Source organism: Trachemys scripta, chromosome 2, assembly GCF_013100865.1.
Source record: "Trachemys scripta elegans isolate TJP31775 chromosome 2, CAS_Tse_1.0, whole genome shotgun sequence".
NCBI lineage: Eukaryota > Metazoa > Chordata > Testudines > Emydidae > Trachemys > Trachemys scripta.
In genome coordinates this window covers 220,690,706-220,708,383 of record NC_048299.1, presented here as the reverse complement: position 1 = coordinate 220,708,383, position 17,678 = coordinate 220,690,706, and the positions used below count along the sequence as shown (strand labels likewise).

At 44.1% G+C, this 17,678-nt stretch overlaps 1 protein-coding gene across 1 annotated transcript in view; it reads right to left on the bottom strand.

Moving 5' to 3' along the window:
• Positions 1–12,566, bottom strand: part of NKAIN3 (sodium/potassium transporting ATPase interacting 3) — a gene marked incomplete in the record, with an annotated part of 447,880 nt that extends 435,314 nt beyond the window's left edge. The window contains 1 exon segment of the mRNA XM_034762991.1: positions 12,238–12,566. Within this exon segment, the coding sequence (XP_034618882.1) occupies positions 12,238–12,291 (54 nt within the window).
• Between the last annotated feature and the right edge of the window lie 5,112 nt (positions 12,567–17,678).

The following is a 17,678-nucleotide window of genomic DNA, read 5'->3' as shown; positions in this document are numbered from 1 at the left end:
AGCCCTGCTCCCGGCCATGACTCCACTCCTGGCCCCAGCCCTTGCTCTGCTCCTGGCTCCCAGCCCCGCTCCCAGGGGAGGCACAGATAGATTATGTTACACGTAAGGGAGGTGTGCAACATAAAAAGTTGGGAGACCACTGCTCTAAACAATCACGTAATAAAATAGCAATTCAGTATTCAGCTGTCTGTGCTTTTAAAGCAGGGGTTTTCAAACTGGGGGTTGTGCCCCCTCAGGGGGTCACGAGATTATTACGTGGAGGTCGCAAGCTGTCAGCGTCCACCCCTAAACCCCACTTCGCCTCCAGCATTTATAATCGTGTTAAATATAAAAAGTATGTTTTTAGTTTATAAGGGGGGGCACACGCAGAAGCTTGCTGTGTGAAAAGGGTCACCAATACAAAAGTTTGAGAGCCACTACTTTAAACAAAGAGGAAAAACCCTTCAAATGCAAGTGCTTAGCACTGAGAAACACCTCCCCTGTCCCAGTCTCACCTGGCCCTGCCCCTAAGCAAAAGCAGGCAAGCAAGCCTTCCTAACTGGCCTGCTGGTTCAGTATTTCCTCCTGACCCTTCTAGGCCTCTGGCGGACTTTCTTGATGCTCACCTAGCCTGAGTGGATTTTCCTTAGGCAGGGAATGTCAGTGTGCTGATGCCTCCTCAGCAAGCAGAGAAGATCTGGCAGACCCAGTCACACCTCTTAATGAAGAATCCATGGCTGTTTATATTGCACCTGAGCAAGATGCCTATCAATATCTGCACCAATGCTTGATCCTGCTCCTATTAAAGTCAGTTGCAAAAGTGATATGGTCTTCTACAGTGCGAGATCAGGTTATAAGAACTTTGTGACCTGTTCTATTCCTTATTTACATATGTAATCAATTAAAGTTTAACTTATTTATGTAAGGAAGTAATATGTAGATTAGAGATGAGCCAAAACCCAAAGTGCAGATTAAAAATATAAAGGTAGTAGACTTCTGATTTCAAATCTCATATCTGAACCTGCCATTATAGTTTGGTACCAGGTCAGACCCAAAAGTAAAAAGGAACCTATGAGCTGGTTCTGGTGCAGATGTGGCTGAAATCTCTTTGCAGGATGATATTTAAAGATTTCTGACACCTAATCTCAAAGGTTGGGTTTTTTTCTATTTTATACCATTACCTCACAAAATCAGCAATTGGACATCATCTAGTCAATCCCTGCCCTGATCAGAGTGGAGAACACAAAGCCTGTCCTGATCCTAATATACATATCCACATCCAAGTTCTACATCCTGAGCCAGACTCTAATTTAGATGTAACAACATAATTCCTGTTTTGAATTTCAATGATTTTTATGAGGGGAACCTCTGTAAACCACAGTATCTCAATCTCAAGAATCTGTTGTTTGGGACAGCAGCAGATGTGCAGCAGGTACTGGTATCCTATTGTTATAGTCCCAGAAAATGCTAGATCATATGGCCATTAGAGATACCTACATAACTCACTTTCAATTAATTAACTTCTGCTTCCACCCACAATCTAGACTAGATGTTTAAATCTTAACTCTTTCATCTCATAGATGTAAAAATAATCATGATTCTACACAGCAGCCTCTGTGCATCATGAACCTATAATGAAAAGGAAAGGAGTAGCGTGCTATGGTGGACTGAACCTCAGACTGGGAGCTTGACCTTTCCTGCTTTGTCACTATGTACCCTGACTTGCTGTGTGACTTTTGGAAAGTCACACAGAGGCAGTTTTGTAAGAGAGCTCTCTCTCAGTTTGAGAAGGCATCCCCCCAAACATGAGCATATTTGAAAATTTAGTCCCTACCCACTCTAAGGGTATGTGTATACTGAATTTGTATCTGGGTCCATGTACTTACATGTGAGCTTGCTCTTTTCAAGCTCAACTGTAAGCATACACACAACTTTGGTGTGCACACTTCATTTCCATCCCATATACAGGCAGGTGCATCCATCTTGGCTTTGTGTTGATATGCGTCTGGTGCTGTGGTTTCTGGGGCCATATCCCACAGTTCTTACCACCTTGCTAGCTGTAGCTACTCTAAGGCTTAGTTCCTGGTATGCTGCCTCATTTTTGTCATCTGTAAAAGGGCATTTGTTTATGGAACTCACTTTCACCCAATGTCAGCCTGACACTAAAACCATCCTGCTCCAGAGGATGTTACAGCTCTTTCGGCTCATGTTTCCCCAAACAACTACATCATATGATACTCAACACAAATCTCCTGAAAATCAACCACCAACCACTAGTATCTGAAATAAATTAGATTTAAATAAAAGTACTTTTCATTCTGGAGGTTAATTTATTATTATTATTTTGCAGTGTGCTCAGAAACTAACATAGTAGGACATTTGGAAATATGTATATTAATATCTCACAGGGATGTTGTGATTATTGAATGTATGTACAATACACTCAAAATGCAAATGTTACGCATTATTTTTAGGAGATAGGAATATTTATGACCCTGATGACTGGCAAGTTACAGAAGCATGATTCTACTGATGATTTGGGCCCCCACCTCTAAAGATTTATATGTACACATAACTTTGAGCATGAGTACCTCTCTGAACTAAATAGGATTGCTCACATGCTTGAAGTTAAGCATAAGATCTAGTCAGAAATTTGACAGAATATTTTTCCATTGGAAGATTTTAATTTCTTGAAAGCTAAATGTTTTGTAGAAACGTGTTGATTGACAAAATTTCATTTAAAGGAAGAATTGGGAAAAAAGCACTTTGATAAGGTCAAAACAACTCTTCAGAACTTAAAGCTTTGATTTTCCATTTTGAAATTACTTTTAATTTTAATTTGTTTTAATGTTACATAATATACATTTTTTAATAAGTCAAACTCAGAGAAAAACATTTTGATTTTATCTAAACGAAACATTTCAATCAACCTGAAACAATATTTTTTTTTCCAGAATTTAATTTCATAGGAAATTTCAAAAAATGTTGGTTTTATTCTGTTTTGGAATTTAAAAATAAATTGAAATCACAGCTTTTCCTGCTAAACAAAAAACCAGTTCCCACCCAGCTCTTTTAAGCATGTATATAAATCTTTACAGGATCAGGGCCTTAAAAAGGAGTCAGTCTGTCAGGAACAGCCAAAAGAGTAGGACTTCATTTTGTAGAACCCACATGAGATGCGAGAGCAAATTTACCAATGTTACCTTACACCTTCTTCCATTACTAAAAACAACATACCTTCTGGTTCTTGCAGTCAGTACATTTGTCAGTGCTAGGAACCACGCCCTTCCCTGCCCCACTAATATAAAACATACATTCTCAACCTCCTGCTTTACCCATGGACAGATGCTTCATCTCCAGATCAATGGACTGGTGATTCTTTTACCAGCATCAAATGGTGCAGCAATTTAATGGTTCAAAGGGTTTACTTTCTTTAATTCATCACATCACTCAAGTCCTTATGCTGGTATATAAATGTTATACATCTGTTCTAACATAAGAGTGCATAGAGCCAAAATCAGAAGGTTACAAAAAGTGTGTTTTAACAGCAGTTATAATTTCCTGCTTTGTAAAGTATACTCAAATGAGATGAAAAAATGTAAATTATTACACCATGTGTTATGTTTCATTTGCCAGCACCGCTATCGAAATGGTATTATGCATACTAATCAATGGTGAAGTATTATCTTTTAGTCTAATGGATACAGTCTCATCTCAAAGTGCAAGGATTTACACACGTTACTCCAATTAGCATTAATGGGACTTACAAGCATAAATCTCCTGCATATCAAGAGAAGAATTATTTTAAGATGACCAAATGCACTTACCAAATAATCACTTAGTTGGCAAATATTAATACATAGTCACATTTTCATTACAATTATCTAAACTTGTGCTAAACTAACACTGAAATTGATTTGAGAGTAATATGGCAAGTAGAAAATAACTATTTTATACCAGCTGCACCATATAATGTTGTACTTTTAAATCAAGGGCTTTAAATGAACACAGAGCACCAACACCTATAGATTAAATCATAGGCTGAGATTTTCAAAACTGTGATGGGGTGTCAGCCATACACCTTCCATTAATCTTCTCTGCCTTGCTTTGAAAATCTGAGCCATTATTATTATTATTAACACTTTTGTTGTGTTTACATAGCTATATAATTCTTGCCTACCAACATCCTTGCCTGACCGGCACACACACCTAATGTAATGTTTAAAACAAAATTAAATGTAAATTTCTTAGAGATACATTTTCAAGGCCGCATAGGGCTTTAGCTGTGACACATTAACTACAATTGGATTCACACAGCTAACTCTATCTAATTCTTTGCCAATTTACCCCTTCCAGAATTTATTAGTATTTTTTATTTGCTTTATTTTCTGAACATTTTTATTTTGCAGTGTTTCATAACCTGGTGGCTACACTAGCATTTACAACATTGCTGGCAGTTTCTATAATAAGGCTATTGACTTATCTTGTATAGAAAAGGTCAACATATGTGATTCCTGATGATGCTAATGAGAGTTACAGCACATACTCAAAGATTAATATATCATTATGATATATTCTCTTGATACATGTACATAACTCCTGCTATGCACACATTAGGAGGATATATACATCTTAGAGCTCCCAGTATGACATCTTCTGAAATGACATATTACAATGCTAGACTTATTAAGATCACAGTGTAAAGTCAAGTCCTCAAAATTGCTCTCCTTACTCCGGGTTCTTCAAAGAGAGTTTTGCTTGAGCAAATACTGGGGCAGCCTCCAAGACTGTAAGATGACCCAATTCAGGAAAGCTTGTGCTTAAGTGCCTTCCTGAATCAGGGCCTAATAATGCCCTATTTAATTTGAGGTTATTTCCAGAACCCTTGTGCGATGGGGGACACTTGCTCCACATTGGCCATGTCCCCTTGGCCCTGATGGGCATGCTCCAGCTGGGGTATAGAAGGGTGCAGCTCAGCTCATTCAGGGCTGATCACTGAAGAGGGAGGACGCACGCTGCAAGCTCCAGCCCGGGAGCTGCTGAAGCAACAGATGGCGGTAGCGTAGCCAGAGATGCTGAGACCCAGGCGAATGCCCCAGCTCCTTCAGATGCCCAAGGAGTGTCAGAGCTGCAGAGAGTTGCAGAGGCCAAGGAGACGATGGACTTCTGAGACACCAGGACCACTACACAAGAGAAAGGGTAGGAAGTAGCTCAGGAGGACTAGGCATTGTACCGAGTGGTGTCAGCGTGTTTCAGGAGGATTCCCTGCTGACCCAGTGGCGAACATACTTGCCACTGTCAGGGCCCTGAGCTGGGACCTGGAGGACCCGGGTCTCCCTACCCAGTTGCCACACACCCCCACCCCCACCCAAGGTGGCAGCCCACTCCCCTGACTGGCCACCAGACCAAACAACCCTACTGAAGAGGGGCATATGTTGACTCTGGCCTTGGGCTTTGCAGCCCTGAGAGAGGGCAGTTGGACTGACTCTGGCCATTGGGCCATGCAGCCCTGCTGAACCAGGCAGCCCTATTGACTGACCGCTAGGTCACACAGCCCTGAGAGAGGGCAGCCATATTGACTTTTAACCCCAGACCAAGCTATCCCAAGACAAGGGATGGTTGTACAGACTCAGCCGCGGGGCCATCATTACCCGCACTTTGTCTCAAGAAGAGACGGGGTGCACTTGCCCTGTGACACCTTGTATTATACATATTTATGCAGATTTACATTTTAAGAAATGTACATTTATATGAAACCATATAAGACATGAAATGCCTTTGGAGTGTTCACTAGTGTGCATTGTATTGAGAGTCTATTGTACTTAAGACTAAACTATATTCAGTACCAAATCTGTAAGGTTATGTGGGCAGTTTGGCATATACATTTTTGTAGATCAAAATGTAGAAATGAAAATAATATGACATTTTAAAAATATTTTCTACTGAAATCTCACATACACACACCACTCCATGTTTCAAACAATTCTTCTTGAAGATAGTAAGCCATAGTCTCTGGATTAAGTTTAGAAGTGTGAGCAACAAGGGTGATGTCATGGTGGGAGTCTGCTATAGACCACCAGACCAGGGGGATGAGATAGACGAGGCTTTCTTCTGGCAACTAATAGAAGTTACTAGATCACAGGCCTTGGCTCTCATGGAGGACTTCAATCACCCCGATATCTGCTGGGAGAGCAATACAGCAATGCACAGACAATCAAGGAAGTTTTTGGAAAGTGCAGGGGACAATTTCCTGATGCAAGTACTGGAGGAACCAACTAGGGTCAGAGCTCTTCTTGACCTGCTGCTCAAAAACCGGGAAGAATTAGTAGGGGAAGCAAAAGTGGACGGGAACCTGGGAGGCAGTGACCATGAGATAGTCGAGTTCAGGATCCTGACACAAGGAAGAAAGGAGAGCAGCAGAATACGGACCCTGGACTTTAGAAAAGCAGACTTGGACTCTCTCAAGGAACCGATGGGCAGGATCCCCTGAGAAAATAACGTGAAGGGGAAAAGAGTCCAGGAGAGCTGGCTGTATTTTAAAGAATCATTATTGAGGTTGCAGGAACAAACCATCCTGATGTGTAGAAAGAATAGTAAATATGGCAGGTGACCAGCTTGACTTAACAGTGAAATCCTTGCTGATCTTAAACACAAAAAAGAAACTTACAAGAAGTGGAAGACTGACACATGACCAGGGAGGAGTATAAAAATATTGCTCAGGCATGCAGAAGTGAAATCAGGAAGGCCAAATGAGACTTGGAGTTGCAGCTAGCAAGGGATGTTAAGAGTAACAAGAAGGGTTTCTTTGGGTAGGTTAGCAACAAGAAGGTGGTCAAGGAAAGTGTGGGCCCCTTATTGAATGAGGGAGGCAACCTAGTGACAGAGGATGTGGAAAAAGCTAATGTACTCAATGCTTTTTTTGCCTCTGTCTTCACGAACAAGGTCAGATCCCTGACTACTGCACTGGGCAGCACAGCATGGGGAGTTGGTGACTAGTCCTTTGTGGAGAAAAAAGTGGTTCAGGACTATTTAGAAAAGCTGGACAAGCTAAAGGAGTTGGTGGATGTGATTGCAGAGCCATTGGCCATTATCTTTGAAAACTCATGGCAATCGGGGGAGGTTCCAGATGACTGGAAAAAGGCTAATGTAGTGCCCATCTTTAAAAAACTGAAGGAGGAGGATCTGGGGAACTACAGGCCAGTCAGCCTCACCTAAGTCCCTGGAAAAATCATGGAGCAGGTCCTCAAGGAATCAATTCTGAAGCACTTAGAGGAGAGGAAAGTGATCAGGAACAGTCAGCATGGATTCACCAAGGGTAAGTCATGCCTAACTAACCTAATTGCCTTCTATGCCGAGATAACTGGCTCTGTGGATGAGGGGAAAGCAGTGGACGTGTTATTCATTGACTTTAGCAATGCTTTTGATACAGTCTCCCGCAGTATTCTTGCCAGCAAGTTAAAGAAGTATGGGCTGGATGAATGGACTATAAGGTGAATAGAAAGCTGGCTAGATCATCGGGCTCAATGGGTAGTGATCAATGGCTTCATGTCTAGTTGGCAGCCAGTATCAAGCAGAGTGAACCAAGGGTTGGTCCTGGGGCCAGTTTTGATCAATATCTTCATTAATGATCTGGAGGATGGTGTGGACTGCACCCTCAGCAAGTTTGCAGATGACACTAAACTGGGAGGAGTGGTAGATACGCTGGAGGGTAGGGACAGGATACAGAGGGACCTAGACAAATGATAGGATTGGGCCAAAATAAATCTGATGAGGTTCAACAAGGACAAGTGCAGAGTCCTGCACTTAGGATGGAAGAATCCTATACACTGTTACAGACTAGGGACCAAGTGGCTAGGCAGCAGTTCTGCAGAAAAGGACCTGGGGGTTACAGTGGACGAGAAGCTGGATATGAGTCAACAGTGTGCCGTTGTTGCCAAGAAGCCTAATGGCATTTTGGACTGTATAAGTAGGAGCATTGCCTCTATTCGGCATTGGTGAGGCCTGATCTAGAGTACTGTGTCCAGTTTTGGGCCCCACACTACAAGAAGGATGTGGAAAAATTGGAAAAAGTCCAGCAGAGGGCAATAAAAATTATTAGGGGGCTGGAGCACATGACTTATGAGAAGAGGCTGAGGGAACTGGGATTATTTAGTCTGCAGAAGAGAAGAATGAGGGAGGATTTGATAGCTGCTTTCAACTACCTGAAAGGGGGTTCCAAAGAGGATGGATCTAGAGATTGTTCTCAGTGGCACAAGGTGACAGAACAAGGAGTAATGGTCTCAAGTTGCAGTGGGGGAGATTTAGGTTGGATATTAGGAAAATCTTTTTTACTAGGAGGGTGGTGAAGCAGTGGAATGGGTTACCTAGGGAGGTGGCGGAATTTCCTTCCTTAGAGGTTTTTAAGCTCAAACTTGACAAAGCCCTGGCTGGGATGATTTAGTTGGGGATTGGTCCTGCTTTGAGCAGGGGGTCCCTTCTAACCCTGATATTCTGTGATTCAATTATAGTATTTTACCATTAGAGAAAGGATGGCATATAGACCCTTCACCACCACCACAGTCATTCAATGACTGTGGTTCTCTTCCCAACAGCATTTTTCTATATACAAGCATAATGAGCAAAAGTAAAAGGGTCAAATAGATACGAAGGGGAAAAGTTGTGAGGGAACCAGTAAAACTGCTGAGAAGCCAGCACACATCACAAATGTGGCCAGCACTTTTAGAGGCAGTTAGAATGGAATCCTAAAAGAGATTGTGGGCCTGATCCTCCACTATCTTACACCAGTTTTACACTGGCGTGACTCCATTTACTTTAATGAAATCCCCCTGGTATCAAATTTGTGTAACAGAGTGGAAAATCAGGTTCTAGTCCAAAGGTCTAATTTTGAGCAACTAACTAAAATCAAATATGAGACCCTCCATGGCCAAGGATTGTGAGAGTGTGATGGACATTCCACTTAGGGATAATGATAATATCATTTGTATAGAAAGACTTCCAATTCCAAACATCAGTACATCTACACAATAATAGAAATGTCCTGTGTTGCAAGGTTTCTCAACCTTTTTCTTTCTGAGGCAACCCCAACATGCAATAAAAACTCCATGGCCCACAACTACTGTTTTTCTGCATATAAGAGCCAGGGCCAGCATTCGGGGATAGCAAGCAGGAGTTGTCCAGGGCCCCATGCCACAATGGGCCCTGTGAAGCTAAGTTGCTCAGGCTTTGACTTCAGCCCCGGGGGGGCGGGGCTTGGGTCACCAGGCTTCAGCCCCATGTGGTGGGGCTTCAGCTTAGACCCAAATAAGTCTAATGCTAGCCCTGTTTGACGGACCCCCTGAAACCTGCTTGTGGGCCCCCAGGGAGTCCTGGACCCCTGGTTGAGAACCACTGCTGTGTTGGGTAATATTTCTGAAATATGAGTTTTATTGGCAATCACCAAGGAGATGTGAGTGGCACAATCCACATCACAAACAAACAAAGAGAATTGCAAGTTAAGTATTTTCATGAAGATTTTTGACTGACTTTTCAGGTGGTGTCTATACAGTTCTTAATCAAATAAAGGCTTGAATTGTTCACATAATCCCTTTCTATTGATCTATTTTTGTTTCCTTTGGTGTGGTCTGACAAGACTGTTATTGAGAGGGTGAACTGTTTCTTGTGTGGAAATTCACCACTTTATTTTTTAAAGCATTGCCATCTTTCTATTTTTCTAAAGTTTTCTCAACTGGTAGAAATCATTTGTTTTTGGATTGCTACAAATTAGCAAAACAAGTACTTTGGCTTCTGTAGCACTTAATCTAAACATAGTCCACAGTCAGTAATATGTCTTTTACCTCTCCATAAATGGATTCAAGGTAAAATAAATCTCTCTTAATGATAGTAATGTCTGGGGATGCAGTTTTGTTGGGCATGCTTTATACTCATGACCTCTGTGATGTTAGAAACAGATCTAAAATCCCCTGTGGTGACAATTCCTACAAACATAAATTCAACACCACCACCACTGAGATCATTGTGAGTACCTTGGCTCGAGTTTATGTCTACTAGATTAAATCTTAGGTCTAACACATATTTATACTGCAGTTTTTATTTTTTTGTTTTTAATGAAAATAAATTACACTAAAAGCATTTGGCTAGACATGGATTGATCAGTCACTAAAACCTATGGATGTTATACTAGACTGTATCTAATGTATGCATTTTTATAAAACAGGCAAGTACAGTAGAAAAATCTACATATTAAAAGTCTACAGTTTGAAAGTTGTTAGATCATTTGATGGGTGTGTTATAAAACATGATACCTTTTCTGAAAGATTTTATCTGCAGTACTCTACATATTATGATGGCTATTCATACTTTACTTCTTCAGTTTTTATAGCCTCCAAGTAATCTTACAGAATAGTAAATACTGTTACTATAACCTTCATAACTGTGTTAGTGTTATATTTTTAAAGATGAAGTACCCGATTCTCCTCTCACATACATCACTGTAAATCAAAAATAACTCCATCGTAGTCAATAGGTTACAGCAGTGTAAAACAAGTGCAGGGGATCAAGACCACAGCTTTATAAACAAAGATTTGTTAATATTAAAAGTACAGATTATGAATACATTAAATCCTTTCCTCTTTTGTTAGTCTATTTTATTCAGGTTTTAACACTGCACCCTCCCCATGGTATTTAAGAATATCTGAATAGGAGACAGTACTAATGAACCAATTTGCACCAGCTGAGGATTTGACTAATACTTTGAAAATGAATGATGTTCTTAAAGTGAAGTATTGAATATGTTGTGTTTAACAGTACATTAATATTTCTCATGAAACAGAAGCCTTTTCTAGAGGTTTAGCAGGAAGCGAGGAAGACTGCCAAATGATCATATTCTGTAATCACCGGATAGTTTTACTTTACACATACACTTGCACATCCACTGACTGAAGAACCCACGCTCATCAAAAGAAAGCTCATGTGGCAAAAAAGATTACTCTGAATCAGTAGAAAAGAAAAAAAAATCTTTTTAAATTCTCATGGGATTAGAGACTGACTGTTAAAGGAAGAGCATTATTTTATCACTCAGCTAATGAGCCATACAAGGAATTGTTATTGCTCAGTATAGTTCTGTTCTGACAACACTTCTTTGAAACAAATATGCCAACTTTAATACACAAAGAAAACAAGATACATTTTCAATTGTATCAATTATATATCCAGGTGTATGTAATTGAAATAAAACACTTCGGAGCAAATACCCAGAAGGATGTGCAGATTTTGCCTTTTTAAACAGAAAGAGATTTTTGCACATTCCACAATGGATCTGACACAAAAGAAGATTGGTGGCTCCTGACCTCAAGGAAGTGACTAGAAAATAAATAGCAGAGCCGAATGACAGGTCCCAACAAACATGTCCTAAAAGTGTCATTCTTGTGCTAGGCTATCATATACAACTTAGTCTCTCAGTCGCTTTGACCTCATATCGCACACACATATTGGCATCAGCGGACCCCAATGCCACCTGAACACCCTGATCTTATACTGATCATGAAGTGATTTTAACACAAGGCTGTCAACCTGAGACAATGTGCATGGGTGTGATTTCCAAAGAAATCTGAGTGAGAATTTTAAAATCTAGTTCAAACAGATTGGTTGGGGAGGTTGGGAAACGGGGTGTTGAGGAAGAGAGAGACTGGAAATGAATTGAGAATCCCTTCAAACACATGAGACTTGGCAGGCATAGAAAAGCTGTAGCAACCCCCTAGAGACCTGAAAGAGAAACTGGGCAACATTAAACAGAGCCTGGTCCTGGGATGGGAGCAAATCCTCCAAAACGAACAGATTTCGAACCAAACGAATTTGTTTTAACAGAAAAATACAAAACTTAACCCCAGGGCGCAAGAGTTAGCTGTGCTCCCCGGGTGAGAGCGGGTGATCAGGTGGGGATGGGTCACTCACTGAGAGGTGCCCGGTTAGTCAGCACTCACCAGAGCCGTGCAGAGACGAGCGCAATGAGCCCCTGCACCGCAACAGCCTAGAGCAGCTGGCAGTGCCGGATGGGTGAGACCTGCATGCAGGGAGCCCGAGAGAGGAACGGCTTGGTCATCCCGCCAGCTGCAGCGTGCACGGGACCATCAGCCCCAGCGGAGGAGCTGGCAGTGCCCTGGGAGTGCTGGGGAGGGGAATCCCGCCAGCTGCAGCGTGCACGGGACCGTCAGCCCCACGCTGGCAGTGCCCCAGGGTGCGGAGCGCGGGTCAGTCACTCACCAGCTGCAGCGCGCAGAGGAAGATCAGCGTGCAGCGCCCGGTGCAGCAGCCCATGGTGCCCGATCCCTGCTTCTCTCTCTCTCCTTCCTTCCGCTAAGGCAGCACAGGAGGCGACGCGGCGCTCACCGCATCCGGACAGACCCGCTGCCCGGCTCCTTCCCCGCGGGAGTCGCGTCGCTTCCTCGGGATTCTTCCCTCCTTTGTGGCGGGCAGGAGCCGGCAGAGCTCAGCGCCAGCCGGGCAAGCGGAGCATCCGGCGGCGGGCGGGCTCTGGCCAGCCCCAAGCTGCTGCGGCTCTCGGTGGTCGCGGGTCGGGGACGGCGTGTGCGGAGGGGAGCGGTGTGGCTGGGGGCGGGCAGAGGGAGTTTGCGCTGGGGGAAGCGGGCGGGGGGGTGTTTGGGGGCTGGGATAATGGTGGGGGGAGAGTGCTGGGGGGGCGGGCGGGGAGAGGAGGGCTGAGGGGGCGGCTCTGGGGTGGGGGGCTGTAGTGAGATGGCGGGACGCCGTGGGCTGTGTGACTGTCTGGAGAGAGGGCGTGGGGGGTGAATGGCTGAGGGAGCCTGGGCGGGAGGCTGCTGCTGAGCAGGCTCCGGGGGGCCGCTTTCCGGGCGCTAGTGCTTGGTGCGAGTCTCCCAGGGAAAGTTCAAGGGACTCGGGTGGCTCGGCGAGGGGGGCTGGTTGGAGAGAAGTGGGGGGTGGGGGAGACGATGACGCTTTGCTGCTGGGTGGGGCTTGCACTCGACCACACCCACACCCCTTCCCCAGTTTTCACAGCTGGGGCCGGGGAGAGAAAGGATAGGCTGGGGGGAGCCTGGCTCCATTGTTCACTGGTCCGTACTAGCACTCATAGACTCATAGACTCATAGACTTTAAGGTCAGAAGGGACCATTATGATCATCTGGTCTGACCCCCTGCATGTTGCAGGCCATAAAACCGTCCCTACCCCTTCCCTGGACTCTGATGTTGAAGTCCCCAATCCTGTTTTAGGTGACTTCAATTGGCAGAAACCCTCCTGCTAGAGATCCCTGCCCCATGCTGCGGAGGAAGGCGAAAAACCTCCAGAGGCTCAGCCAATCTGCCCTGGAGGAAAATTCCTTCCCGACCCCAAATATGGCGATCAGTAAGACCCCGAGCATATAGGCAAGAGTCTCCAGCCTGACCCCTGTCAGCCATTATACAATTTACCTACCATTTCTTGGTTTTCCTTGACTACTATGTTTTACCATTAAACCATTCCCTCCATAAATTTATCTAACTTAATCTTAAAACCAGACAGGTCCGTCGCCCCCACCGTTTCCCTCGGAAGGCCGTTCCAATATTTCACCCCTCTGACGGTCAGAAACCTGCGTCTAATTTCAAGCCTGAACCTCCCCACGGCCAGTTTATATCCATTCGTTCTCGTATCCACATTAGTACTAAGCTGGAATAATTCTTCTCCCTCCCTCGTATTAATCCCTCTAATATAGTTAAAGATAGCAATCATATCCCCCCTCAGCCTTCGCTTTGTCAGACTAAACAACCCAAGCTCCTCTAGTCTCTTTTCATACGACAGGTTTTCCATTCCTCTGATCATCCTAGTGGCCCTTCTCTGCACCCGTTCCAGTTTAAGTTCATCTTTTTTAAACATGGGAGACCAGAACTGCACACAGTACTCCAAATGAGGTCTCACCAGCGCCTTGTACAACGGAAGCAGGACCTCCTTATCCCTACTAGATATACCTCGCCTAATGCATCCCAAGACAGCATTGGCTTTTTTCACCGCCACGTCGCATTGTCGACTCATAGTCATCCTGCGGTCTACCAGGACCCCTAGGTCCTTCTCCTCTTCCGTTACTTCTAACCAATGCGTCCCCATCTTGTAACTAAAATTTTTATTAGTCATCCCCAAATGCATCACCTTACACTTTTTACTATTAAATTTCATCCTATTCCTGATACTCCAATTCACAAGCTCATTCAAGTCTCCCTGCAGGATATCCCTATCCTCCTCCGAATTTACAACGCCTCCCACCTTCGTATCATCCGCAAACTTTATCAGCCCACTCCTGCAATCGGTCCCGAGGTCAGTTATAAATAAATTAAATAAAATGGGTCCCAAAACCGAACCTTGAGGCACTCCACTAGTAACCTCCCTCCAACCCGACAGTTCACCCTTTAATACGACCCGCTGCATTCTCCCCATTAACCAATTCCTTATCCACCTCTGGATTTTCATATCGATCCCCATGTTTTTCAGTTTAACCAATAATTCCTCATGGGGTACAGTATCAAACGCTTTACTGAAATCCAGGTATATTAGGTCCACCGCATTTCCCTTATCTAATAAATCCGTTACTTTCTCAAAGAAGGAGATCAGATTCGTTTGGCACGATCTGCCCTTCGTAAAACCATGTTGTAATTTATCGCAATTGCCACTAACCTCCAGGTCCTCAACTAGTTTCTCTTTCAGAATTTTCTCTAACACCTTGCACACTACAGATGTTAAACTAACAGGCCTGTAGTTACCCGGATCACTTTTTTTCCCTTTCTTGAAAATAGGAACCACATTAGCTATTCTCCAGTCTAACGGGACCACCCCCGAGTTTACAGATACATTAAATATTATCGCTAACGGGCCTGCTATTTCCCGCGCCAATTCCTTCAATATTCTCGGATGAAAATCGTCCGGTCCTCCCGACTTAGCCCCATTAAGGCATTCAAGTTTTGTTTCTACCTCGGATACGGTAATCCCCCATCCTGAATGCCCCTCTGTAGTGATGCTAGCATCCCTAATACCTTCATTGGCCTCATTAAACACCGATGCAAAATATTCATTGAGATATTGCGCCATGCCTAGATTGTCTTTAATCTCCTCTCCGGCAATAGTCTTCAGCGGTCCCACTTCTTCTTTCTTTGCTTTCTTCCTATTTATGTGGCTGTAAAACCTCTTACTATTGCTTTTAATTCCCCTCGCTAGGTCCAACTCTACACGGCCTTTGGCCTTTCTCACTCTATCTCTACATTCTCTGACTTCGCTAAGGTAAGTTTCTTTACTAATCCCTCCCCTCTTCCACTCTTTGTACGCTTTCTGTTTCTTCCTAATCGCCCCTTTGAGTCGGTCGCTCATCCAGCTCGGTCTAAATCTCCTGGGAGACCCCGGGGGCAGTGGGGAAGGGCGCCAATGCTGCCCGAAAGCACGTGTGCTGGGAGTGCATTGGTGTGGCTGTGGAGGGCAAAGGGAGACGCGTGGGCAGAATGCGTGGATACCAGAAGGGGCTAGCAGGACTTGATCGGGCTGCCGTGGGCTGGCACTCAGGCACCGATCACACGGTTCGGCGGGTGCCTCTGGCTGCTTCGGATTTTAAAGAGCACAATCATCTCGCAGCTGTTTCTATCCCTCGGAAAAGAAGGAGCGGGCAAGCATCTCAGCAGCCCGGGTTAGTAAAACCCTGCTCTGAAATGCATCCCACCGCCATTCTCACTAAGGAAGGGAAGTTTAACTTGAGTCTCATACCTCGTCGGATTGGGGGGGGGGGGAACCTGCAGAGGTGTAACTGAGCTCGGATATTGGTCTAAATAACCTCCTGTTCCAACGAACACCCTGGGTTGCTGCCTGGGTGTAATTGAGGGCAGAATTTGGTCCAGAGTCTTGTTCCTGCAGGACTCCCTCAAAGGTTGGGTGAACAGGGTTAGTTGAAGGTGGTCATATCCCTATGGAGTTATGCTGGGGATTGCAGGAACATCAGCGATTCCAACTCTCCTCACCTCCCCCCAGCACTAGAGTGCAGCCAGGGATAGCGGAGGTGCCGCTCCAGCCAGGCGGATTATACAGTCACAGGCTCCCCTGTAGGAGCTGGGAAAGACCCCTAGGAAAAAGGCTTGGCCACATGAACAGTTTCACTTGGTAAAGGGAATCAGAGTGCTGCAAAGAAGGAGATGCCTCCATGAAACGACAAGGATAAATAACCATTCCTCTGGGAAAGTCTTGCTATGGGGATGTAAGGGTTGTAGGATGAATGGGTTCCCTACAGGAGTAAAGGTCCATACTTCTGCACCACGCTGAAAGATCTACATAAGAACATAAGAACAGCCATACTGGGTCAGACCAAAGGTCCATCCAGCCCAGTATCCTGTCTACCGACAGAGGCCAATGCCAGGTGCCCCAGAGGGAGTGAACCTAACAGGTAATGATCAAGTATCAGAGGGGTAGCCGTGTTAGTCTGGATCTGTAAAAAGCAAGAGAGAGTCCTGTGGCACCTTTAAGACTAACAGACGTATTGGAGCATAAGCTTTNAGGCCAATACCAGATGCCCCAGAGGGAGTGAACCTAACAGGTAATGATCAAGTATCAGAGGGGTAGCCGTGTTAGTCTGGATCTGTAAAAAGCAAGAGAGAGTCCTGTGGCACCTTTAAGACTAACAGACGTATTGGAGCATAAGCTTTTGTGGGTGAATACCCACTTCGTCAGATGCACGCGTCACCCACGAAAGCTTATGCTCCAATACGTCTGTTAGTCTTAAAGGTGCCACAGGACTCTCTCTTGCTTTTTACAGGTAATGATCAAGTGATCTCTCTCCTGCCATCCATCTCCACCCTCTGACAAACAGAGGCTAGGGACACCATTCCTTACTCATCCTGGCTAATAGCTATTAATGGACTTAATCTCCATGAATTTGTCTAGTTCTCTTTTAAACCCTGTTATAGTCCTAGCCTTCACAGCCTCCTCAGGCAAGGAGTTCAACAGGTTGACTGTACGCTGTGTGAAGAACTTCCTTTTATTTGTTTTAAGCCTGCTGCCCATTAATTTCATTTGGTGACCCTAGTTCTTATATTATGGGAACAAGTAAATAACTTTTCCTTATTCACTTTCCCCACACCACTCATGATTTTATATACCTCTATCATATCCCCCCTTAGTCTCCTCTTTTCCAAGCTGAAAAGTCCTAGCTTCTTTAATCACTCCTCATATGGGACCCGTTCCAAACCCTAATCATTTTAGTTGCCCTTCTCTGAACCTTTTCTAATGCCAGTATGTCTTTTTTGAGATGAGGAGACCACATCTGTGTGCAGTATTCAAGATGTGGGCATACCATGGATTTATATAAGGGAAATAAGATATTCTCCATCTTATTCTCCATCCCTTTTTGAATGATTCCTAACATCCTGTTTGCTTTTTTGACTGCTGCTGCACACTGCGTGGACATCTTCAGAGAACTATCCATGATGACTCCAAGATCTCTTTCCTGATCGTTATAGCAGATGTGGCATGTTCCAGTCACTAATCACCAACATCCTTTGGTCTACTGTTGCCATTGTTGTCTACTAACTATTACCAATGATTGTTGAGCCTTGCTTCGGGAGAAACCTACATTTCTGTGAGGTTGGAAAAATACCTGATTAATACTCCCTGTTGAAATATATAGTCCTTTCATATACCCAAGAATTAAAATACATTTTACAGA